The sequence below is a fragment of the Bos indicus genome, chromosome 3 (genome assembly GCF_029378745.1).
Source record: "Bos indicus isolate NIAB-ARS_2022 breed Sahiwal x Tharparkar chromosome 3, NIAB-ARS_B.indTharparkar_mat_pri_1.0, whole genome shotgun sequence".
Classification (NCBI taxonomy): Eukaryota; Metazoa; Chordata; class Mammalia; order Artiodactyla; family Bovidae; genus Bos; species Bos indicus.
This window is the reverse complement of record NC_091762.1, coordinates 100940486-100967254: the sequence shown is the minus strand read 5'-3', so window position 1 is coordinate 100967254 and position 26769 is coordinate 100940486. Positions and strand designations below refer to the sequence as shown.

The following is a 26769-nucleotide window of genomic DNA, read 5'->3' as shown; positions in this document are numbered from 1 at the left end:
GAAAGTCTGAGAAATCCACAGACCAAGCCACAGGGTGGAGAGCAGAGGAGAGAGGTGAGACAAGGTGAGGAATCACACTGGCTATTTGGCTCTGACTATTCCAGACAAGATGGAAAAAAAGCACAAACCCAGGACCAGAGAGGGAAACCAAATGGAGTTTACTCACTTGCCTGCCTTCAGTGAACACTTTGGTGGGGCTGATAAGCCTCTGGGGCTCTCAGAAACCACAACTTCTCAATGTCTCAAGACCTTTGCATATATGAGGAAAGGAAGTTTGAGATCTGCCAACAAGGAAGATTTCTAAGTTGCTACACACTCTGTGTGCCATTAGTCGGAATGTCCACTTCCCCATAAGCAACGCCACGTGCAGACTCAGCTGGTGTGTGCTCTGTGGGAAGCAGAGGCAAGAACAACTGTCCCCGCACATTCAGCCTTCTGGGCTGGGGATAACAGCCACTTTGCTTTCATTTTCTTCCAGACCACTCCCTTAGCTCTATGAAACAACCAAAGGCCTTGGCAACACATTTAAATACCTACCAGAGAGAAGATTTTATAATTTTTATTGTTGCTCTTTTTAACTTTCAAGTTCAGAAAACTATAATATCAGCCAATCAAATGTGTCAGAGGGACTTAATACCTCTAAGTGACTGTTCCCCAAGTTCACCTACACCAAAACCTGCTTCTCCTCCTCATGGTTTAATAAAATGTTAAGAGTTTCTGCCATTTCATTTGTGTGATATTCGATTTCATTAAAGACTTTTTTCTTAAAAGGCACCAAATAGACAAATATGTGTTGGTGACTGAACAATATTACTATGTATGTAAAAAATCATATGCCAACACTCTAGAAAATGATCAAAGGAACAGGTAAGCACACACTCAGTTCGCCACTCAGGAATATCAGCTTATTTCTCCAAATACTTATTGAGCACTCCTCCCCTTCCTACCACCCCCATATGAGAATAAGAACTTGTCCATTTACATCAACATTATATCCCCCAGTGATTACAAGAGACCCATCCACACAGTAAATGTGGGTATATAAATACTCAGTTTATACCATTAAGAAAGAAATACTCAGTTTATACCATAAAATGTGTCATGAAAGACACACTGGTAAACAAATAATACTAATAACCTTTTAGCAGAGGTAAATACTTGGGGTATAAAAGTAGATATTGAGGAGTTTGGAAAGTTTCAGAGAAAATGTAATATCTGAGTTGGATCCTAAAAGGCTGAGAATGGCTCTTTCCATATATGCCCTATAGAGTCTGATGGTACCACTCAAACACAGACAGACACATAAACTTGTACATACAAAGAATATTCTGGAGCAGGACTAGGCAATACATACCTCTCCCTGAGGTAACAGGCACTACACCCAGGACTCCTGTTCTCAATTCCTGCTGATTCTAATCATAACCTCACCCAATCATAACCAGTCAGAAGAACAAGAAAAAATGGTTACCCTTTCTTAACTCTGAATTATCAAAGTAGTGATATCTATAATCAAACAAACTTATCTATGAATAGTAGTTCAAAGGCATATTCAGAGAGGTACTAAAGAAAATATCAACTCTAAGAATTATTATTCCTTTGTGAAAAATCTACCCAAATAGCCTAGAGCTAGGGCACTTATCTAAGGCAGATGAATGTGCCTGCCATTCCACTAACAGACATCATTTGCTGCCACCTAACTAGCGGGATTGTCCCGAGAGAGATCCACCCACCTGTATCCACACACCTACAGAAATACTGAAAACCTACTACGTGAAAACATAAAACTAAGCAGGGCCAATCCCTGCCCTTAGTTCACAGTCTAGTAGAGATGACACAAAAATTAATGATTTTTTTCACCCAGGACAATGACTAGATGTGCTTTAGAAATATCATTTTAACAGTAATGTAAAAACTGTACAGAAAGGTCAGGAATTGAGGCTGGGAGAAGAGTTAGGAGGCTTCTGGAATCCAAGTGAGAAGCAACAAAGGCCTGAAAAAGACTGGGAGCGAGAATGGAAAAGAGGTTAATATCTGGAGACATCTCAGAGGCAGAACCAAAGTGATTTGGTGTTTAATCAAAGGCAGAGAAAAATAAAAAGAGATAAGATATACAAAGTATTAATGTGTCTAGCACATGCTTAGCTTAGCTCACAGTATACAACTCATTCTTTCCACTATTAATATCTTATCATCATTCCTCCCCTGGGTTACTCTACTAGCTTTCGAAGTAGTCTTCTTTCCTTAGCATGTCATACATGTCTTTCACTCCTGTTTATAAGGGTCTGATCCCTGCTTACTTGCACATTTGTGCACATTGCTGGCCCCATTACCTGGAATACCTTTTCCCACTAGGCCTGGCTCATCACCCATTGAGGATTCAGTTCTATTTCCTGGAAACCCATATACAGGGTTGGGAGTAATAAAGATATACTATACAAAAGGAATACCAAGTTCAGCGATTAGTAGTTATTCTTCTCTTTTTTCTTTCCCTGCATGAAGTATAAGCAGGGGAGAAGAATGAAGTTAAAAAGTGAAGCCAGGCAGTGCAATATAGTGATGAAGCCCACATAGTGCAGAGTTAGGCTGCCTCTGATTGAAACTCACCTCTGACTAGTTGTGTGACCTGGGTTGGTTACTCTTTAACATTCATCTATAAAATGGGAATAATAATAGAACCTAACCCATAGAGTTATGAAGATTCAATGAATTGATTACCTGTGAATGTGACCTTATTTGAAAATAAGGTCTTTGGCAGATGTAATCAAGTAAAGATGAGGTCCTTCTGGAGTAGGATGGATCCTTAATCTAATATCTTAACAAAAAGAGGAGAGGAGACACAGACATACAAGGAGAATGTCAGGTAACAATGGAGGCAAAGATCCATTTTCATGTGTCTATTAGCTAAGGAACACCAAGAGAAACCATGAAGAGGCAAGGCTCTTCTTCCTTTAGGGCCTTCAGAGAGAGCAAGACCCTGCCGACACTTTGATTTCAGACTTCAAGCTTTCAGAACTATGAGAGAATAAACTTGTATCATCATAAGCCACTCACTTTGTGGTGCTTTGTTATGGCAATCCTAGAAAACTAATACATGACGGAAACTACATTTTAGAAAGCTCATGGTGTTAACAGAAGAGAGAAGGACCTAGAGGGAGGTTTAAAGGCTACTGCATCAGCCCAGATGAGAGATGACCAAATACCTGACTTACAGTGCTATTACAGGCATGAAAAAGTAGTCTAGAGTTAGAATAAACAGAAGTAGAATCTAAATGATTTAGCAACTGAGTAGTAGATATGAGAACTAAGGGAAAAGAGTCAAAGGCAACTCAGAGATTCCAAATAGAGGTTTTTGGAAACAATGGGAAGAAATCCTACAATGTTACACACCAAAAGTAAGTCAGAAAGCCCATCAGAAACCAGCATCAATACCAAACAGCCAAATCAGAGGCTTGTCCAACCTCTGTTCTTTGGATGGGCCCTCTGCAGAGGAGGGCCTGGGCCACGACCTACTTTTCACTGAAGCCCAACAATGCCATTGTACTGGTCACTGTATGTTTGTTGGTTGGCTCCAAACACAAAGGCTAGCAGACATCCCATCCTGCTGGCTTGGTGTAAAGAAGAAAAGAAAGCTTTGTTACTGCCCTGGGTAATTCCGGGACAGGCATCCCAAGAGCGCCCTGTGGGAGGCTCATGCTCCAAAGGAGCCCCCTGTTCTCAGCTCGAGGTTCCACAGCCACCACACAAGTGCACATCCACACATCTGCCAAGGCCTGAGTTCACCACGGTTCAGCCTCCACTCCAGGAGGTCCACCGGGACCTGCGTGACTCAAGCAGGCAGCAGTAATGAACTGAGTCAAAGAGAAAGGGAACCCAAGATGTATTTCAGAATATTTAAATGTTAAACTCTCTCTGCCTTCATATATGCTTAAGTACTATGCAGAATACTCTTCTTCCCCTTCATAGCTTTGCTAATTCTTATTCATCCTTCTAAACCCAACTCAAGTCGCTTATTTTGGAAAGCATTTCCTGATACCCCATCCCATCCTTTGTGCCTCTTGGGCCCCCTGTATTTCTACCATTGCTTATCTTATTGTACTATAACTTTGATGACAGGGACCAGATCTTTCTCAAGTTTGTAAGTCTAGTATCCAGTAAGGTAAATAATAAATCACTGAATTAATAAATGAATGATTAAGTACATTTAAATAATAGAGGCAGGTTTTAAGTTCCCTCTTTTATTAGAAGCCCTCCCATTTCTGTCATTACTGTAATTTAAGATAAAAAAGAGAGATGTACTTTTAGAGGAATTTTCTGATAAATATCATGCAAAACAAACATTTAATAATGCCTACTTGAAGGCTTCTCAGATGGCACTAGTGGTAAAGAACCCACCTGCCATTGCAGGAGACATAAGAGATGTGGATTGGGAAGATCCCCTGGAGAAGGGCATAGCAACCTACTCCAGTATTCTTGTCTGGAGAATCCATGGACAGAAGAGCCTGGTGGGCTAAGGTCTGTGGGGTCGCAAAGAGTTGACACAACTGAAGCGACTTAGCACGCATGCACTATATGGCAGATACTATGGTAGCAATAAATACAAAGCAAAATACAAAACAGCCTGTCTGGCCACTCAGTGGAAGGAAATTCTGAGGATCTTTTGACCACTCTATCTGCAGACTCCTTAAAGTGATCAGAATCACATGGACTTAAAAATATATCTAAGATCTCTTTTTGAAAATTAGAGAGGGCATTTCTTTTTATCAGTAGCTGAAAAAACCAGTTAGAAGAGGCCATAAAGATACCACTCACTTTTTCCTCATACTTCCTGCAGACACTAAGTATAACCCGCTCACCACTTTAAGAACATGTTTGTTTAATGCACCTGAAGTAGTACGAGTGTTTTTCTATGCACATAAACTACTATAAACATCAAAATGACTGTTTACCCACAAGATTCAAAAAAGTATGACTAAGCTTCTCCCACAGATCTTTAACTCTTACTGTAAACATCTCTAATCAAAATCAAATTTGTTTAAATAAAGTAAACATTAAAAGATAAATCTGTAAAACTAATCTTCTCAAAGAAATGAACTAAGATAACACTAAGACTATTTTATTTGCCCCATAAAGCTCTACTAGCAATCAATGGTCTCAGACATGATTTAAGATCAGCCTAGGTCTGCTGACTACTCTATCCAGTCTGCTTTCCTATCCCCACCTCCATGATATCTTCACCAGTGACATAGTTATTAAGGTCATGTTTGAAAGTTTTCTTCTATACTTCAATAAAAATTTTTTTAAATTCAAATCCAACTTGCTACCCCATATTTACTACAACCTCACATTTTCCAGATTCTGACAAGAACCTCTGACATTCACCTCATGATTGAACTCACACTGAACAAAGCAATCTGTTAAGGAAGACAACAGACCCTGCTTCCCCCTTCACCAGATCTCAGGAGTAAGGGCTTGACAATGGACAAAATGAAAATGGAAACCAAAAGAGGTTTAAGTTTCTAATTAAGATGATTTATATCAAAGGAAACTACAGCGTGGAAACTTACATTGCCATACGTAAAATAGATAGCCAATGGGAATTTGCTGTACGGGTCAGGGAACTCAAACAGGGGTTCTGTGACAATCTAGAAGGGTGGGATGGGAGGGGGATGGGAGGGAGGTTCGGGAGGGAGGGGACATAGGTGTCCCTATGGCTGATTCATGTAAATGTTTGACAGAAAACCACAAAATTCTGTAAAGCAATTATCCTCCAATTTAAAAAAAGGCGGGGGGGGGGGGGGGAACGCTATCATCAAATGAGCCAATCATTTCTTCCACTTCTTCTGTCCATATCAACACACAACTTGGCCTATGGATAAGGAAAAAGTCGAGCAAAATTTAGAGGCAAACTATAAGCCCAGATGGTATCTTCTAGTGGCAAATCGTAGGTAGAAGGGCAAAAAGGGAGGAAAGGTTTCCAATTTGCTATGTGGAAAACAGCTTCCCAACTCAACAGTCACTCCAAGTGCAGGGAGAAATCTCCTCTAAAGGCTAAGGGTTAAATAGGTAACTAATTACCTGCAAGATCACAAAAATTCACAAAGACTAGCTGGAGTTATCAAAAGTAGGGGCGGGCAAAGAGGAGTCAGCCAGTTTAGGTTCAACTGCAGAGAAAACAGATTTGAGGTCTGGTGTATACATAAGTGAGCTTCCCAGGTGGCTCAGTGGTAAAGAATACAGGAGACACAGGTTTGATCCTTGGGTCAGCAAGATCCCCTGGAGGAGGAAATGGCAACCCACTCTAGTATTCTTGCCTGAATAACCCCATGGACAGAGGAGCCTGGTGGGCTATAGTCCATGGGGTCACAAAGAGTTAGACATGACAGCGACTGAGCATGCATGTATACATAAGTATCTACAGCTATAAAGAAAGAGAGAAAGCCTTTTCTTTGGTTTCAGACCATCTCAAATGTTGGAATTATGTGCCCTCTGTAATGACAGAGTAGAGAATTCCTGGGTGGTCCAGTGGTTAGGATGCCATGCTTCCACTGCAGAGGCACAGGTTCGAGCCCTGGTTGGGGAACTAAGATCCTGCAAGCTACACAGGAAAAATGAGAAAGTAAATGAGAAAAATGAGATGATTAAACTTGAGTGAAGTTAAGTCTAGATTTTTTCTATCAACATGTTCCAAATTATCTTTTCTCTATCAGTCACTGGACTCTCTGAGAAGCAGCTAACGCTGGTCTAAGGCCAACTCTCAATTCAAACAAAGCAGCAGATCTGGATATGATATCACTCAAAGGGGTTTTGCGGATACTAAATTCTAAGAAATTTTTCTAAATGGCTAAAAGCAGAGAATGACCAAGGTGCTGAATTCTGAATACTTTTCCAAATAAATTCAGAAGGTTCTAATGTACAATTAACTTCACTTCTTGAGTTCACTGAGATTCAATGCCATTGCTATATCAGTGTAAGCCTCAATAAAAGGTAATTGAATTAATGAACAAATTAAGCATCTCCAACCATTTATCTACATATAGAGATCCCTTCTACACTCTCCATGAATCTACTCTCATCAGCTACCTCAGTCTTCAGAGCTTAGACCAAAAAGGTCTTGTCCACGGAAGGGCTTTAAGATGCAGTGATGTGTTATCCTTAAAAAGCTCAAAGACTGAGTCTGGTCTTTCACAGCAAACAGACTATTCTGATTAAGTGTTATGTTAAAAAAAAAATCTCAGGTAATACATACATGGCCGAGTAGGCATTCCATCAGCATTCTGGAAATTTTCCAAATCTCAGTAAATGAAACAACCACTCACCTAGAAAATGGGCCTCATTTGATTCCTTACTCTTTTTCTTATCAAAGTCATAAGACCTTGTGTTTCTATTTCTAAAAGAGACCTTTAAAAATCTTCACAGATACCACTCCAGTTCAAGCTACCCACATTCTCTCATATTATCTGTGTGTTTCTTTCCACTGGTCTCCTTGTCCTCACTTTTGTCCCTCTACAATCTGTTCTCCACAGCAGCCAAAGTACTATTTTTTAATACAAATTGCATCCTACTGTTCTCCTATCTAAAATCTTTCAATTGCTTCCTGCTGTATTTAAAATAAAATTCAAAATCTTCACCATGGTCTATAAGGCCCTGTATCATCTAGCCTCTATCTCTCAAATTTTTAATATTCTTTTCTCTAATCTTCATAATGTCTCCTTATCTTTTACGTATTCCCAGAAAAGTATTTCTATGAACTTATGTACAGGATAAGTTAGTCAGTATCAACATAGGTACATTTTCCTTTCTGATTTCATGCATGGATCAACAATTTTTTCAAAGATACTCATGAAAAAAAACAATGCCCAAGGGTATGGAATAACAATATAATATGGTGGGATAGACCTGAAAGGCAGTCCATGCTAAACTCCACATTATACAATTGAAGTCCTTCTATAACATCCTTGCCTAGGAAGTAACCCATATTAGCTTTGTAAAGAGCTAAGTTAGAGAAGAGAATAATCACACTAAACACAATGGTCCTCCTTAACTGTGGTGCCCTCTAACTAACACTCCAACTTTCCAGCATCTAAGAATGTGGTCTTTAGCTTCCTGAGCTTAATATAAAGGCAGTAATTGAGGAGGTCCACTACTTCCTCTACCAACCCCATGCTCTTCAGTGACCTGCTACTTACTTGTTGCTGGTGGTAAACAAACAGAACATGGTCCCAATCCTACTGGAATTGATATATGGGAGAGGGACAATAAACAAACATCAAATAAATAAAGAATTATATGTTATGATATGTGCTACAATGAAAAAGGGATGAATACTATCAATGAGAATAATAATCTAAGTAATGATCTAGATGCGGGGGGAACCATTAGGAAAGGCCAATATAATGAAGTGAAAATTTAAACTAAGACTTGAAAATTGGGCTAAGTAGATAAAATGAAAGAAGAGCTTTTCAGGTACTATTTAATCTAATTCTCAGCTTCTTTTTACATAAGATAGCAACAGTAATGACTACATCTCACAGGGTTGTCAAGTCGTCACAGGGTGAAAAAAGAAAATGCATGCCAAACTTTACATTCTAGAAATATTAACTATTTCTTTAATGAGCATGTGTGATTTCATAATCAGAAAAAAAGTTATTTTTTAAAAAGCATCTGACACTGCCAAGTACAACAAATTATTGGTTAAAAATTAAAATATTTCCTCATCCTAACACTTAAGTTGACTTAAAGACTTATTGGGGAAGTCATATGTCTGTTATTTTATTTCTAAGTCCAGTATTCAGTTCTGTTCCTTCTGAGCATATCAGAAACACGTTTGACTAACTAGCTAGTCTGGGTAGAAAAGAAATTGCCGAGTGAATTAGTTACAGAAGGAAAGGATAACTATGCAAGAGGTCTTACAATTGAACAATTTAAGAAGCCATTTAGAAATTATTCCATTCTTGAGGCAAGAATTCTACACATTCGTACAGGTACTAAAAATCACTGGAAGATTTTTCTCAATTTCACTTTTTTGATGACATAACATGTTTACTGTTTGCTTCCTTTCCTCCCTATTCAATCATTCAGCCAATACCTATAAAAGTGTCTTCTAAATATGAGGTACTGTTGGGAGATTAGGAGTATACATCTGAGTAAGACACCATGTTTGCCATTATATAATAACCAGCAAGTGATTTTACAAAGCACTTTCACAGTTACCTCATTTGAACTTTGCAAGATCTTGAAACATTCTTGTCATTGTTTTCTACTGAATGAAGAAACCAAGCCCAAAGAATTTAACTAACTTGCCTTTGGCTATTCAATGGATCTGTGATAGGGATCTGAACCCAAGTCTTCGGACCCTGAAGTCTGGGTTCCTCCTTTACTCTAGGAGCTTACACTGCTGCAAGAAAACTAAAGCAAAAATAACTTTAATACATGGTGAAATGTGTAATAAGAGAGGTACCAAAAAAAAAAAAAAAACTGTAAAAGAAGAACAATGGAGGGAAACATTTTGACTACCTAAGGGAGAGATAGGGAGGTGTAGCAATGGTAAGAAAACAATCAGGAAAGGTTTTATGCAGAAAATAAGTGGTCTTTGAGCCAAGTCTTGAAGAGGGGGAAGATTTCCATAGGATAAAGGGTAAGAGTATTCTGGGTTGAAGAAATAATACAAATAAGGAGGCAGGAAAACACACACTGCATTTAGTAAACACATAAAGCCTACTTTGCCTGAATTATAGAGTACTTGTTAAAGAGGAAGAGAACTAGAAGAAAACAGGCAGGATGATGCTAGAGCAGAGAGGACTAGATACCAGGCTAAGAGTTTATTTTGAGTTCTATGTTTTAACCCTAGCTGTGCACTAGATAACCTATGGTGCCCTATTAATTTATTTTCAAATACAGATGCCTGGGTCTCACCCAAGACTTTAACTCAATAGGCCTTGTGTGAGGTCCCAGCATCTGTACTTTGTAAAAAACTCCTAAGCAATTCTAATAAGCCACTAAGGTTACAAAACTACACTGTAATCAATGAGGAAATCACAGAATACTTTTGAGCCAGAAAATGCCACTGATTTCTTATTCATTCAATCAACAAATATGATAAGCAGTTATCATTGTCAGGCACTATGAAGGAACCAATGGAGGCCAATGCAAACAAAACAGACCCTGACCTCAAGGAATTTATAATCTACATACAAAGTCAGTTCAGTTCAGTCACACAGTCATGTCTGACTCTTTGCAACCCCAGGACTGCAGCACGCCAGACTTCCCTGTCTATCACCAGAGCTTGCTCAAACTCATGTCCATCAAGTCAGTGATACCATCCAACCATCTCATCTTCTGTCGCACCCTTCTCCTTCTGCCCTCAATCTTTCGCAGCATCAGAGTCTTTTCTAAGTTCTTTTCAGTTCTTCACATTCGGTGGCCAAAGTACTGGAGTTTCAGCTTCAGCACTGTCTTTCCAATGACTATTTAGGACTCATTTCCTCTAGGATTAACCAGTTTGATCTTGCAGTCCAGGGACTCAGAAGAGTCTTCTCCAACACCACAGTTCAAAAGCATTAATTCTTCAGTGCTCAGCTTCCTTTGGGCTTCCCTGATAGCTCAGTTGGTAAAGAATCTGCCTGCAATGTGGGAGACCTGGGTTCAACCCCTGGGTTGGGAAGATCCCCTGGAGAAGGGAAAGGCTACCAATTTCAGTATTCTGGCCTGGAGAATTCCATGGACTGTATATAGTCCATGGGGTCACAAAGAGTTGAACATGACTGAGTGACTTTCACTCACAGCTGTCTTTACAGTCCAACTCTCACATCCATACATGACTACTGGAAAAACCATAGCTTTGACTAGATCGACTTTTGTTGGCAAAGTAATGTCTCTGTTTTTCCATATGCTGTCTAGGTTGTTCATAGCTTTTTTTCCAAGGAGTAAGAGTTTTTTAATTTCACGGCTGCAGTCACCATCTGCAGTGATTTTGGAACCCCAAAAAATAAACTCTGTCACTGTTTCCATTGTTTCCCCATCTATTTGCCATGAAGTGATGAGACCTGATGCCATGATCTTCGTTTTCTGAATGTTGAATTTTAAGTCAGCTTTTTCACTCTCCTCTTTCACTTTAAAAATCAAGAGGCTCTTTACTTCCTCTTCATTTTCTCCATAAGGGTGGTGTCATCTGTGTATCTGAGGTTATTGATATTTCTCCTGGCAATCTTGATTCCAGCTTGTGCTTCATCCAGCCGAGCATTTCGCATGACATACTCTGCATAGAAGTTAAATAAGCAGGGTGACAATATACAGCCTTACCTACTCCTTTCCCAATTTGGAACCAGTCTGTTGTTCCATGTCCGGTTCTAACTGCTGCTTCTTGACCTGCATACAGATTTCTCAGGAGGCAGGTAAGGTGGTCTGGTATTTCCATCTCTTTAAGAATTTTCCATAATTTGCATGACCCACACAGTCAAAGGCTGTGGGATAGTCAATGAAGCAGAAGTAGATGCTTTTCTGGAATTCTCTTGCTTTTTCTATGATACAATGGATGTTGGCAATTTGATCTCTGGTTCCTCTGCCTTTTCTAAATACAGCTTGAACATCTGGAAGTTCATGGTTCACATACCATTGAAGCCTAGCTTGGAGAATTTTGAGCATTACTTCACTACATACACAAGCAAAGAGTAAATTAAAGTCAATGATAAATACTATGGTATTATGGAAGCATATAGGAGGGATGTCTAACTAATCTTGGGAGATTAGAAAAGACTTCCTAGAGAAAGTTATATCTAAGCCGAGTCCTAAAGGTTAAATAGGATTTGGCCAGGCCAATGAGAGACAGAAAGATTGTGTTCTAGGCAGAGGGAGAGCTGAGGCAGAGACCCAAAGGTGGAAAGGGTCACATCTCATTTGTGGAACTGAAGGAGAAAGAGGCTCAGTACAGCTGCAGTATACAACTGAGACCAGAACCAACAGATCAGAGAAGAACAAGCAGTGAGGATACAGAGATGGTAAGGGCCAGGGTTAGATATTTGACTTTACTCTGAGGGCAATGAGGATCCATAAAAGGGTTTATGAAAGGAAAAACAAAATTAGCTTTGCATTAAACATTGTGGTGTTGGCATAAAGACAGACATATAGACTAATGGAATAGAATAGAAAGCCCAGAAATAAACCCTCATATATATCAAAGGGAAAAGGACAGTCTCTGCAACAAATGAGAAATGGAGAAATGCAAGTCAAAACCACAGTGAGTTACCACCTCACACCCATTAGAATGCAACTATTCAAAAAAAGAAAGAAAGAAAACAGTAAGCATCAACAAGGATGTAGAGAAATTAGAACCCTTGCACTATTTGTAGGATTGTAAAATGGTACAATAACTATGGAAAACAATATGCTGGTTCCTAAAAAAGTTAAAAATAGAACTATTATATCATTTAGCAACTCTGCTTCTTGGTATACATCAAAAAAAATTGAAAATGGGGTCTCTAAGAGACATATGCACACCTTTATTCAAAGCAGTACTGTTCACAATAGCCAACAGGTGGAAGCAACCCAAATTTCCACAGATGGATGAATAGGTAAGTAAAATATAGTATGTATATACTTGTGATAGAATATTATTCAGATTTAAAAAGGATGGAAATCCTGTCACATGTTACAACATAGGTGAACCTTTAGGACATTAAGCTAAGAAAATGAGCCAGTCACAGAAAGACAACTACTGAGTGATTCTACTTTTTTGAGGTACCTAAGTAATCAAAATCATAGAAACAAAAAATAGAACAGTGGTTACCAGGGACTGGAGGAAGAGGGAAATAGGGAGTTGTTTAACAGTACAGAATTTCAATTCTGCAAGAGGAAAAAGATCCAAAAACCTGTTACACAACAATATAAACATATTTAACTCCAATACTTTGGCCACCTCATGCAAAGAATTGACTCATTGGAAAAGACTCTGATGGTGGGAGGGATTGGGGGCAGGAGGAGAAGGGGACAACAGAGGATGAGATGGCTGGATGGCATCACCGACTCAATGGACATGAGTTTGAGTAAACTCCAGGAGTTGGTGATGGACAGGGAGGCCTGGCGTGTTGCGATTCATAGGGTCACAAAGAGTCGGACATGACTGAGCGACTGAACTGAACTGAACTGAATATTAACTATTGAACTGTACACTTAAAAATTGCTCAGATTGTTAAAAAATAGATTTGTATTTTAACAGGAACTCTGGCTGGCAATACGGACAATATGGATACAAGGCAAGGAACAAGACTGATAGGGAGACTAGTTTAGAAGGTTGTGGCAAAAGATGATGATAGCAGAAGGAACTCGCCTGAGGTGAATGGATTCAAGATAGAAAGGAGGCAAAATGGTCAGGACATGATGATTGATAAGATGTAAAAAATGCGAGAGGTCAAGGAGGAAGGGAACAAGAACTCTAGTTTTAGAAAAGCTAAGCATTATACTAATACTTTTACAAGTTATTAATTAATTTAATAAACATTTATTAAGGAGCTATTTGTGCCAAGTACTTCAGAAGGCTTTAGACAATTGTTCTGCCACCTTCACAGAGCAGCTTCTCCTCTTGGAAGTTCATCTAAACTAGCCCTTGACACAGTGTCTCCTTATTTGTTGAAAAGGATATAGACACGAGCAATTACTATGAGAAGGTCAAGTGTACTAAAATGAGCATGTTGAAGAAAGAAAAGCTTATGATTCATTTTGGAAATCATTGACCTAAGAACCTACTATATAAGCAGGCAATGGTGACTGTGATAACAAGACCAACATAAACAGCAAGGAAACACGGAGTAGAGTGATTAGGTATCAAGTGTAGGAATGCTGAAATGCCCTGAAGTAGTAAGAATGTGTGAAAGGTACGTCCTCCCACCATCGTCCTATTTGCTACAGAATCCAAAGTAGGAGAAGCTCTCGAGTCAACACAGATCCAACTCTGATGAATGATACCACCTATCAAATTAAGAAAAACATTTTTCAAAATTTCTGTTAGAAACAGGTTTAGTCTAAACTCACAAGGGGCTCTATGAATTCAAATGCCACACTAGTTTCACAGTCATGGAGAGGATTAAAAGAAAGATTAGCTAGAAATCTCCTGAACCATTTTGTAAATCCTTTGTCCTATCACTATCAACCACTGAAAAGATTCGTCAGTTGCCCAAAACAACCCTGAAAGAGGCAGATGTCTGTGGCTAACAGCTTAATGGCTGGAAGTTCAAGTGTTGGGAAGCAGTGTCCACTCATTCATCTATTTATCCATTCACCCAACAAATATTTATTGCATGCCAGTTACGTGAGATTCAACAGTGAACAAAATAGCCAGGATCAAGGAGCTTAAAGTTGAGTAAATGGGATTATAGTCAGGTAGAACTTGACTCAATCCCAGCTCCACTACTTAGCTAAGCAAGTGAAAGTAAAGTTGCTCAGTCGTATCCAACTCTTTGCGAGCCCATGGACTGTAGCCTACCAGGCTCTTCCGTCCATGGGATTTTCCAGGCAAGAATACTGGAGTGGGTTGCCATTTCCTTCTCCAGGAGATCTTCCCAACCCAGGGATTGAACCTGGGTCTCCTGCATTGTAGGCAGACGCTTTACAATCTGAGCCACTAGGAAAGATCACTTAGCTAAGAGACCTCAGGTAAATTAACTTCTTTTTGAGCCTCAGATTTCTCACCTGTAAAATAGGAAAATACCACATATTCCATGGGATTGTATGCTAACGTATCCCCCCCACCCCAAAGGAGAGGCTTAGTAGGTCATGGCACACTTATAAGAAGAACAGCTTAATGTTCTTCTTATAAGAATAACAGAAATAATAATAGAAAATAAATTATTTTTCTTATAATAAGAAAAACAGCTTAATGATTTTCATTATTATCACTCAGAAAGTGATACAAGCAGTTGAAAAATGCCTCCTTCTAAATCAATAAAATGTTTTCTAGTGAAAAAGCTGATAAATAGGATCTGCACAAGGAAGGTATCATTCAGAGCACTCCTTGAAATCCTGATGCTTTATGAAGTTATCTCCACTCCGATGTTCAGTAAACATCTCAAACTCAATCTATTCAAAACTGGCCTCTTGATTATCTTCCATCTTGTACCTCCTGAAGTCTTCCCATCTCCATTAACAGAAACTCTATCTTTCAGATGTTCAGGCCCAAAACTTCAGTTATCCTTGAATTATTTCATCTTTTTACTTCCCTCACCCACTGCATCAGGAAAGTTTGTTTTCTCTACTTTCAAAATAGATCTAAAATCACGAGGTTCACTGCTACCACTCTGGTCCAAGTCACCACTGCCTCTCACCTTTTTTGCATAGTCTCTATTTATTTCATGGACTCTGTTGAAACAGTCTCTCTTAACTAATCTTTCTGCTTTCACCTTTGCCTCCTTTTCAGTCTATTCACCACACAGTTGCCAGGGTGATCCTGTTAAAAGGTAAGTCATATCATGTTGTAATTCTACTCAAAAACCTCCAAAGACTTCTCAATTCATCCTGAGTAAAAGAGGAAACTCTCACAATGGTCTGTAAGGCACTTTGTGGGCTCTGGCCCATGTTTCTTCTCTGACTTCCGTCTACTACTATTCTTTTTATTCCTTCTGCTGCAGCCACATCACCGTCTTCGGAGTTCTTTGACCACACCCAGCTCCAGGCATTTCTCCCTCCATATCTTTACACTTGCTGTTTCCACTGCCTAGAACACTTTTCCCTCAGATATTCCCATAACTAGTTCCACTACCTCCTTAATTTTTATCTCTTCTGTGATATCTTCTCTATCCACACATTCAAAACCCCAGATCACATAACATCATATATACAATTTGTTTCTTGTTTAGTCTAACTCCTCTCCCACCCCTGATGATTACAATGTAATTTTCATGAGGGCAGAGATCATCATTTGTCCATTATTATATTCTACAGTCTTCCCTGTAGCTTAAATGGTAAAGAATCTGCCTGCAATGCAGGAGACCTGGGTTTGATCCCTGGGTCAGAAAGATCCTCTGGAGAAGGAAATGGCAACCCACTCCAGTATTCTTGCCTCGGAAATCCCATGCACAGAGGAGCCTGGCAGGCTATAGTCCATGGGGTCTCAAAGAGCTGGACACGACTGAGCAACTAACACTACACTATATTTCGAGTACCTGGAATACTGCAAGACACACGGTGGGAGCCAGTAAATTTTTTTCTTTAATAAGTAAATGAGCTAGAGGCATGCTAGCAAATCAGGGGGAAACTTCTTTAAGAAAAAAGTAAATTAAATGAACTCTTCTATTATTTGTAGGTTAGGCTGCCAACCTCAAATTCTTGTTTCTCAAATGTCTTACGGAGTTACTAAAAATAAGGGCAGAAAACATGTACCACAATTTATTTAGAGATTTTTAAAATTACTAAATGACCAAACCAAAAGTTAAATAAAAGCTACATTTTTCAGAAGTAAAGAAGACGCCAACATGTATTCATAGGAATGCTTTAGCTATTTTTACATGTATAAATGGAATGAATTTCTAATTGTGCAAGGACTTGGATGTAGCATTTCACACTATTTTTGACTGCTGGCTCTTTCCACTGGAGTTAATGAAGCTTCTACATGTACTATGGACCCAATCACACAGGGTATCATTATACAGACCCTATTTAAGAGACTGACCCTCACTAGAGAACTCGGAATTTGACATAACTTGGAAAGTGGAAGGGAGAAGAGAGACAAGGGCGTCCCAAGTCCTGGAAGGCATATCTAAGGCTAGCACATGTAGAAGATAGCAAAAAGACCCACCTAACAAAAGGGAGCAATTTGAATTCTGAAATCCGATTAGAGAAAGTCTAGAATACTAAACAGAAGTTTTTAAAAAGAATCATCACATTATCAAAGTATGCCTAAGGAAGATTACTTATGTAGTAACATATCAAACTGAAACAAAGGCAGACCAGGGACAAGAAAAGCAGCCACATGCTTGAAAGATAGAGGGCATGGCTATGCTGCCAAAGTTAACTCAAGGCAGGCACCAGACAACTTTGCATTTGGCTCAAGGTAAGTTAGACCAGGAGAATACTCTGTACTGGGTCACACAAAAATAAGAAAAGCAGTAGGCAAAACCAATGGCAATATCACAGCACACCAAGAAACTGGAATCGGGGTCTGGCTGCTCATTTGTATAAATAATGCATGAGTTTGGTTACTGAACCCACAGAGTTTCCTTTCATTGTAAGCTCTCTGATTATATAAAGGCTTCTTAGAGGTCTGACAAAAACCGACTCAGAAACAACACATATCAACCCACATAAACAAGGAATTTCCAAAGTAACTCTTCTTTAATAAAGAAAGTGGGGAAAGGGGTAGAAACGGTGAGTGAGAAGAGGATGAGGGTTTTGTGAATTAAAAATTCTCTTCAGCCACTTGCAGGGCTAAACATCCCCTCATGAGTAAAGAGCATTTCTTTCAGTACCAAGTGTCTGACTGGCTGAGGTGACTTTGCTAAAGAGGCCAAGCAATTGCTCTGTTTATAGCTGCCATGCCATGTTCAGTTGCTTCAGTCGTGTCGACTCTTTGTGACACCACAGACTGTATCCTGCCAGGCTCCTCTGTCCAGGGGACTCTCCAGGCAAGAATACTGAAATGGGCTGCCATTCCAGAGGATCTTCCCAACCCAGGGATTCTATCTACGTCTCCTGCATTGCAGGCAGATTCTTTATCACTGAGCCACCAGGGAAGCCCCCTTTTTATAGCTAAATGGCTCTTATAGCCACAGTGGAAAAAAGAATAGTTTTTCCATGGCAGAAATGGCAAGAAAGACCCCAAAACGTCCTATCAATTCTTTTGCTGACTCCCTTGACCAGAGTATTGTCACTTGAGGCCCATACCCCACAACCTTATACCCCGCTCATCCACCAAATTCCCAATCTTCTAGGCACTAAGAGGTTCTGCACAAAGAGGTCCCCCCCAAAAAAGAAGTTCCCCAAACTGTTTGATATGAGGATATTTCCCTCCTTGTGCTTTTCTTAACAAAGTAAAAAACAAAAAATATCCCCAAACAAAAACAAACCATAAAAACCATTATGAGATGACATGTAATCTGTTGTAACCATCTCTCTCTCCTCTCCTTTGACATCCCTCCTACCTGAGTATGGAATAGAAAATAGCATGTAAGTTGGTGGCAGCTACTTTTTGATTATGAATGAGAGCCAACCTTAGGACGAAGCTGACAATGTAAGCATAGAACAAAGAAATGGGGAGAGGTGGGGGGTCTCTGGATAACATCTATTTAGCTGCTGAATTAAACCAAGCTCTAACCTAGTAAGCTGCTAGAATTTCAGTTTATATGAGTCCTTTAGTTGTTTAAGGCCATTTAACTATTTTCTGTTACTTGCACCCAAATACATTATAATATATCCAATAACCAGAAAACAGCTTTCCCAAATAACACAAAATATACAAAGTTAGTCAGAAATGAATTCTACAAATACTATATGTGTTACACATACAAGAACCTGTGCTCAGGACTATGGGGAAACATAAGTGAATTAAGGACAGCATGTTACAATGAAAAGAGTACAGACTTTGAGGTCCGATGAACCTAAATCCACATCCTACTTTGAGGAAGTCACTTAATTTCTCTAAGCCTTAGTTGTCTCATCTATAAAACAGAAGAAACAGAACTACAGAATTGTGAGAAGTATAGCTAATATATAAAGCACCAAGCATAGCACTCAGCCCACAGTGGGTGCTTAATAACTAGTAGTTATGATTTTTAAAATGAGAGCAAGTTTTACCCTCAAGTAGAGTAGAAAAGACAAATTATAATGTGCTAACTGGGATGTTTATAGGGTATGAGATATTGCAACAAAGGTTCCAATTCTTCACCCCTTACTGAATCAATGTTTTTTGACACAAAGAACTTTGCAGTATGCTCCCAGTGTGGATTCAGGCATGTGACTTGCTTTGTCCAATCAGATATTAGCCAACCAAACTGGAACATAAGCAGAGTCATGAAAAGCACTTGTACAAATGTGCTGGCACACTCTTGCTATTCTGGTATCATCTTAAGAAGGACAAGTCCAAGCTAGCCCATTGGTCCCAGAAAACAATGAGAAACAGCTGAAGCAAAGTGCCCACACAAAGCTCACCCTACAGCAGACCACCAGCAGACCTGCAGATAGATGACTGAGCGAGAGAGAGAGCAGCAAAACTGCCCAACTGGGCCACTGGGCCCAGTTCAGCTTAGCAGAGCCTCCAGAGGTATGAGAAATAGATGTTTATTGTTGCATGGTTTTGTGGTTGAATATTACATAGCAATAGCTAACTGACCATAGGGTTATATTTCTGTCTTTAAAAACCAAAGATTTCCACTTCCTTGATACTCATGACTAAATGAAAGGCAAAAAACAACAACAACAACAACAAAAAAAAAAAAAACAAAAAAAAATAAATGAAAGGAAAGGTTAGGTCGTCTGAGTCAAAGACATACTTTGGGATTCTTAATTCAACTCATTAAACTCGAAAGTACCTAATCTTTCATTAAACTGCTTTCTCTTTAACAAATACTAATTTGTTAAAAAATTAGAAGTCTATGCTTACTATAAGTAGTTTTAAAAAACACTCGTAAATGTCTGACTGTTCCAAGTTCAATTAATGTCTACAATTACAATGAACACTTGTAGAAATGGCTGAGGCCCAGAAAAGTCTGTATCATCATTGTATGTGAGAAATATTCTTCTTAATAATATCAATACTTTATAGGCATCAATAAGATCTGTGCTTCTCTACTGTAATTATTGACAAACTATTTTGAGAGAAATAAAGAATGGCGCTCACATTACTGTGGAGGACAGGAATTCCACCAATCAAGAAATATTTACTAAATATCATCCAAGTTCTAAGCAGTGCACTTGATGTTATTAGTAATTTATCTTTATGATCCTTAGTGAAACCAACAGCTGTGCTGTCACGTCAAATTATTAGGCCATTAAACCAGAAATCTATGTCATGATGGCCTTTATTGAAAATAAGCAAGAACATTTGGATATTTGGGCTTCATGACCTTTGGCCTATAGATTATTAATATGATAAGTTGTATCAATATCTCATTAATTATACAGAAATACACTCACAAAGCACTTACTGTATCTTGCATATGACTATAAACAAGCTACAAAGCAACAGAAAATATTACTTAAGTGCAACATGGCCAAAGGAATGTTGCACTACAATCATCCATTTCTGCCCTTTCTACTGCATCCACTTTCAGATTTGAGGCATGATCACAGATTTTAAAGCATATTCTTATTTGTCAGTAAAACCAACACACAAGCTCTTCCAATGAACTCACATTTCAGAAAACAATGATATAAACAGAGAGTGCAACAAATACTTTTATAAGTGTTTATGATTAGTGTCAGAGCTCTGTTGGATAAAAGGCTTGAGAGGAGAGAGTTTTGTCTTTGAGGAATATATATACTCACTTCTGAGAAAAGAAATACACAGAAAATATTTCTTGATCCAGGATGCTGGTTATGGGTGTGTTCATTTGTGAAAACCTAGTGAGATACACATTTTCCATATGTGTGCTTTTATTTATACTTTGTAAAGGGTTTTAAAAATTTAATGACATAAACAGAAGTACAGAATTAAGTACTAAATGAAAACTACTGACAATTCGAGGAGTTCAGGAGGGACTGGTCACTGTTAATGCTATAATAGTTAAAATGTATTAAGCAATTACTGTATGCCAGTTACTGTATTAAATAAGCATTTTATATCTGTGCAGTATCACTGTGGTCATAATCTTACCAACAGCATTTGCCACAACTACGTAATTATTTCTTCCTCCTTGAAACCCCTTCCTTTCCATTCCAGGCCAACACACTCCTGGTGTTCTTATTTTCCTAGCTATTCCTTAATCTGCCTTTCCCATGAGACTTTAAAAATTCAAGTACTTTAACATTCAGCTATAGTCCTCTTCTCTATCTGGACTCCTAGGGATAGGTACTACTGTTATTATTCCTGTCTTACAAATGAAAACATTGCAGCACAGGGAGATTCAATTATTAGATTCAATTAGTTATTAGGGAATCCAAGAATATTAAGAGATATGGCAATCAACACTACAGAGCCCATGCTCTTCACTACCTCACTAACCCACTTTCTTTGGCCTTCCATACAAGAGGCAGGACATAGCTATACACATTCCACACTCTGGTGTTCTCAGTAATTGAGAAAAAAGACATTGAGTGAGGCACATGGGACCCTCCTTGACAATATATTAAGGATTAATACCAGGTACCAAGCCAGTAGGAAACCAGTGTTTTTGCAAATTCTGTTGAACAATTTTCCTTCTTAAATTCTTCACTTTTTATTCTGGTGCTTCTCAAGGAGAAATGTGAAATCATTCTAGAAGATAGAATCTGAAGAGTTTTCAAGAATACCTAGGAGCCTTATGAAGACCTACTAAACCTAGAGTATTCTAGGAATCCAAATTTCTAAGAAGCGACCCAAGCAAATTATGAAGCTGGTAACCTAGTACCTGAATTTGGGAAGCATTTATTTGAGAGGGGATTCCCTGGTCCTCAGAAGCTAAGTAGTGACCACTACATATTTACCTGCCTAGAAGAGACTGAAAATGAAATGAGAATAGAGATGTAAACTCTACAAGGAGTACTTTCCTCCAGTCAGGAAACTAGAGCAGCAACAGTGGAATTTTAGATCAGGACCCCACACATTTCTTAATAGTCCGGGAATTTGTTGTCATGATACAGCACGCAGCCAAGTGACATCATCCCTTCGTTTAGGAGGGGGTCATCCAGGCAGCAACAACCAATATAATATTTGAGCACTCATTCCCAGTTCAGTTCAGTTCAGTTCAGTTGCTCAGTGCGTCCGACTCTGCGATCCCATGAACCGCAGCACCCCAGACCTCCTCGACTCATTCGCAGGGTACTCACCAAGTGTTATCAGGGAATCCAAGAGTATTAAGAGATATGGCAAACTGTCCCAAGGCTACAGAAGAAAGCTTTGTTAACAATGCCCTTTTTACATAAACATAAATGAATACATATTTTGCATACGTATGCGAGTAACAATTGAGTGGAACCATAAATGCTGAAACTAAGGCAAAGAAGTCACTTCAACACGCTTATTGAAGTCTTACCTCTGTGAGTGCATGCAACTGTCCTTGATGTACACACACACCCATGAACCTACAAAACAAAACAGATTTTTTTTTAAACAAATGAAAAGGACATGAACATAACTAGTGTAGTTGTGCATGCATTAGAGACAGTCCAACACCTGTAAAGTCTACTGTCCTGAATAACACTGTAGCTTCTCAAACTTTAATACCACTCTTGTAAATTCTAAGTTTATCATGAAATATCTGGCTGTGGCAAGACCTGGTGGTAAAAAGCATTGGTGGAAGAGGGAGGTGAGCAAGCCTTTAAAAACAGCATGGTATCATGAAACAAGCACCAAGCTGGAACCAAGGAAACCTGATACTGGCTTAGCTTGGCCATTATCTGTTTACACGCTCACACACACAAAAAGGTCACTAACCCTATGGTTTCCTCAGTTTCCTCATCTAGGAAGTAAGTAGGTTGAACTACCCAATATGAAGGTCTGTAATTTACAATCAGTGAACTGGGGTTGGGAATACCCATATTTACTAGAGGACAGAGAGCTAACTTCCTTAACATAAAAAGAACTCTTCTAAATATGTAACTTTAAAAAGACCCAATAGATAAATAAGCAAAAAGCACGTACATAAAAAAAAAATAAATAAAAATCCACAGAAAACTAAGAATAAAGGGCTAACCATATAAAGATGTGCTCTCCCTCATAATTAGAGAAATGTATACTAAAACAAGGAGCTATTACTTTTTTAAATCTATCAATGAATGAAGATTAAGAATGATAATGATTGGGAGAATTCCTTGAGATGGATCCAGTGGTTAGGACTCTGCTCTCACTGCAGAGGGTGCAGGTTCAGTCCTTGTTTAGGGAACTAGGATGCTGCTTAGGAACGCAAGCCCAACAGGGCAGCACCCCCCAACCCCCAGAAAAGAGTGATAATGCTAAGTGTTGTCCAGAAGGGAAGGAAACAAGAACAGGAAATACTGCTGAGTTCTCAGTACAACTTTTTCAAAGGGTAATTAATTGATCATCCTAGCAAAAATTTTCATTACTCCAACAATCCAGTTCTAGAAATTTATCTTACAAGTATACTCAATTTGGGTGAGCAAAAATTCACATAAAAGGACATCTACTTCACTAGTGTATGTGAATCTAAATACCCATCAAATAAAAGACTTGTTAAATATTTACAGTATAATTCATAGATTAGAATACTATACAGGCATTAAAAAGAATGAAGTAATCCTTACGCACTGACATGACAATATACAGAAAATATACTGCTAAATGAAAATGTCAAGCTTTAAAATACCATTTGTGTAAAAAAATTTTATATATTAATAGAAAATATCTAGAAGCATTAATAATAAATGGTACTGAGGGGGTAAAGGGTGATTTTTATTTTTCAGTGCACAACTTATGTTATATTTGAAGTTTCTTTAAACATCAGCTTACATTTTTAGGTAAAAATAATTTTTAAACAAAAATCACAAACCAATATTATGACTGATGATAATCATTAAGTGACAGAAGATAAATGACATAAAGCCAGTGACACTCAGGCCTTAGGTTGTCAAGAAAAGTCTCATTAACAATACCCACAAGGCCCAAGAAAGCTCTAGTTTAGAAGAGAAAAGAAAAGGGAAGAGATTGACTAAACTGATAGTGAAGGCACAACAGAGACTGTGCTCGAAAGGACCATAAAGTTCTATGGAGGCAGAGTCCAGGTCATAGCACCTAACAGGGCCTAGCAAATAGTTTGCTTACTCAGTGAATAATTGCTGGGTGAAAAGGAACTGAGTGAGGGAGAAAGCCTGGTCAGCTGTAACACCACAGCAGTTTTAAAGACATGCTGCTCTAAAATTACCAACGTGAAAATTTCACAGTTTCTCCAAGAGGTGTTATCTAGACCACTGGTTTTCTCTAAGGGCATCCAGAGACACGATGGAGACTTGAGAAAGGAAAAAAAACCCAAGGAAATATCTAGGTAGTATTGAAAATAAGATGCAGGTTTCAATGACAGGCTAAAACTTACCTCTTGGGAATAAACAGGCTTAGGAATAAAAAGGAAGTGAAATAATAGAGTAGTTAAAAGAGGTCTGGAAAAAAAAAAAAAGAAAAGAGGTCCTGGATTTCCCTGGTGGTACAGTGGCTAAGAATCCACCTGCCAGTGCAGGGGACATGAGCTGGATCCCTGATCCAGGAAGATTCCACCTGCCATGTGCCACAACTACACACACGTTTTAGTACCCACAAACCCACACATTTTAGTACCCACGAGCCCCAACTACTGAGCCCTCATGCTGCAACTACTGAAGCCTGGCACACCTAGAACTCGTGCTCTGCAACAAGAGAAGCCACCACAATGAGAAGCTTGCACACCACAACCAAGAGTAGCCCCTGTTCGCTGCAACTAGAGAAAGTCCACACACAGCAATGAAGCCCCAGGACAGCCAAAAATAATTACTTAAAACAATTAAAAGTACAGAAAGAAGATAATTGACAATCTAGATATCAATTTTAAAAAGAGCTCTGAAGTTAGAGGGTGTAGGTTCAAATCCCATCTCCACTTGTTAATAGTGTCCACAACGTAAGGTTGTTGTTAAGACTAAATGAAACAACTTTCGTTCACCGGTCAGTTTCTTTACTGTGAAACTCACTACCTAATATGGAAGAGAATGAGGTGAGGAATGTAGGACAGGTAAAAGTCTAAAGAATAATTAACATAAGTAACATAGAGTGCTGGAAGACTGAATCTGGAATGCTGAATGTTTCTGGGTGGCATGGCATAGTGTCTTTGCAGATACAGCATCTGACAGCTTCAGTTTAACATCAGAAACCAGTTGGGTAAAAGAGGAAGCTGTACTAGAACAAAGGAAATCCGGGCAAGATAAATGAGAAAACAATCAATTTGGGGGAGCTGAAGTTTTAGAGGTATCTTTTTTTTTCCTTATTAAAGACATTTCTTTTTTTTTTTTTTTGGTAATAATATTTTTATTGAAGGACAGTTGATTTACAATATTACATTCACTTCAGGTATACAGCAAAGTGAGTCAGTTATATATATATATTCTTTTTCAGATTCTTTTCCCTTATAGGTTATTACAATATATTGAGTATAGTTCCATGGCTATATAGTAGGTCCTTCTTGGTTATCTATTTGATATATAGTAGCATGTATATTCGGAGAAGGCAATGGCAACCCACTCCAGTACTCTTGCCTGGAAAATCCCATGGGCGGAGGAGCCTGGTAGGCTGCAGTCCATTGGGTCGCTAAGAGTCAGATACAACTAAGCGACTTCACTTTCACTTTTCACTTTCATGCATTGGAGAAAGAAATGGCATCCCACTCCAATATTCTTGCCTGGAGAATCCCAGGGACGGGGGAGCCTGGTGGGCTGCCGTCTATGGGGTTGCACAGAGTCGGACACAACTGAAGTGACTTAGCAGCAGCAGCATGTATATTAAGTATTCATGGTGGCTCAGAGGTTAAAGCGTCTGCCTGCAATACAGGAGACCTGGGTTCGATCCCTGGATCGGGAAGATCCCCTGGAGAAGGAAATGGCAACCCACTCCAGTATTCTTGCTTGGAGAATCCCATGGACGGAGGAGCCTGGTGGGCTACAGTCCACAGGGTTGCAAAGAGTAGGACACGACTGAGCGACTTCACTTTCAGCATGTATATGTTAAACCCAAAATCCTAATTAATCCCTCTCCCCTTTTCTCTTTTGGTAACAATAAGATTGTTTTCTATGTCTGAGGGTCTATTTCTATTCAGTGTCATATATGTATACATACATATGTATGTGTATATATATCCTTTTTCAGATTCTCTTCCATTATAGGTTATGACAAGATACTGAACATAGTTCCCGGTACTATACAGTGGCTCCTGGTGATTACCTATTTTGTGTATAGCAGTGTGTATCTGTTAATTCCAAACTCCTAATTTATCTCCCACTTTCCCTTTTGGTAACCATAAGTTGGTTTTCTATGTCTGTGAGTCCATTTCTATTTTATAGATAAATTAATTTTGTGCTTTTTAAGAGTCCACATATAAGTGATATCATATGATATTTACCTTTGTCTGACTTACTTCACTTAGTATGATAATATCTAGGTCCATTCATGTTACTGAAAATGGCATTATTTCATTCCTTTTATGGCTGAGTAATATTTCATTGTGTGTATATACCACATCTTCTTTACTGTAGAGGTATCTTTAAAAAAGGTCAGTGTTCTTTAAGTGTTTGTACAGGTCCTCAGTCACTAGAATTATGAGAGTCAGTATTTTATTCCTTTATTTAACAACTATTTGTTGAGTGGCCACTATGTGTAAGACATTAGGGACAGAACAGTGAATAAAACAAAGTCCCTGCTCTCGAAGCAGTTTCATTCCAGGGGTCATTCTATTGGAAAGCAATTATAATAAAAAGTTAAATGGATGTTTTGCAGAACGTAGTTAAATTGTTGTGCCATAAATAGCTGTATCTAGTGAACCTCTTACAGGAAGGATGCTTCCCTGAGATTACATGGTATTTCTGCCTAAGGATGATTCTATTCTCATTATCCCACCATAGCAAAAAGAGGTAAATAATACACAATATTCTTTTATTACAATATATAATAAGCTTTTATTACAA

The 26769-nt window shown here is 38.7% G+C and overlaps 1 protein-coding gene across 11 annotated transcripts in view; it reads right to left on the bottom strand.

The window, feature by feature from the left end:
- Positions 1-26769, bottom strand: part of TESK2 (testis associated actin remodelling kinase 2) — a 137717-nt gene that overhangs the window by 16478 nt on the left and 94470 nt on the right. For all 11 annotated transcript variants that reach the window (XM_070786653.1, XM_070786647.1, XM_070786645.1 and 8 more), the window contains one exon: positions 22149-22197. In XM_070786653.1, coding sequence (XP_070642754.1) covers positions 22149-22197 — 49 coding nt within the window. The remainder of the gene's footprint in view (positions 1-22148; positions 22198-26769) is intronic.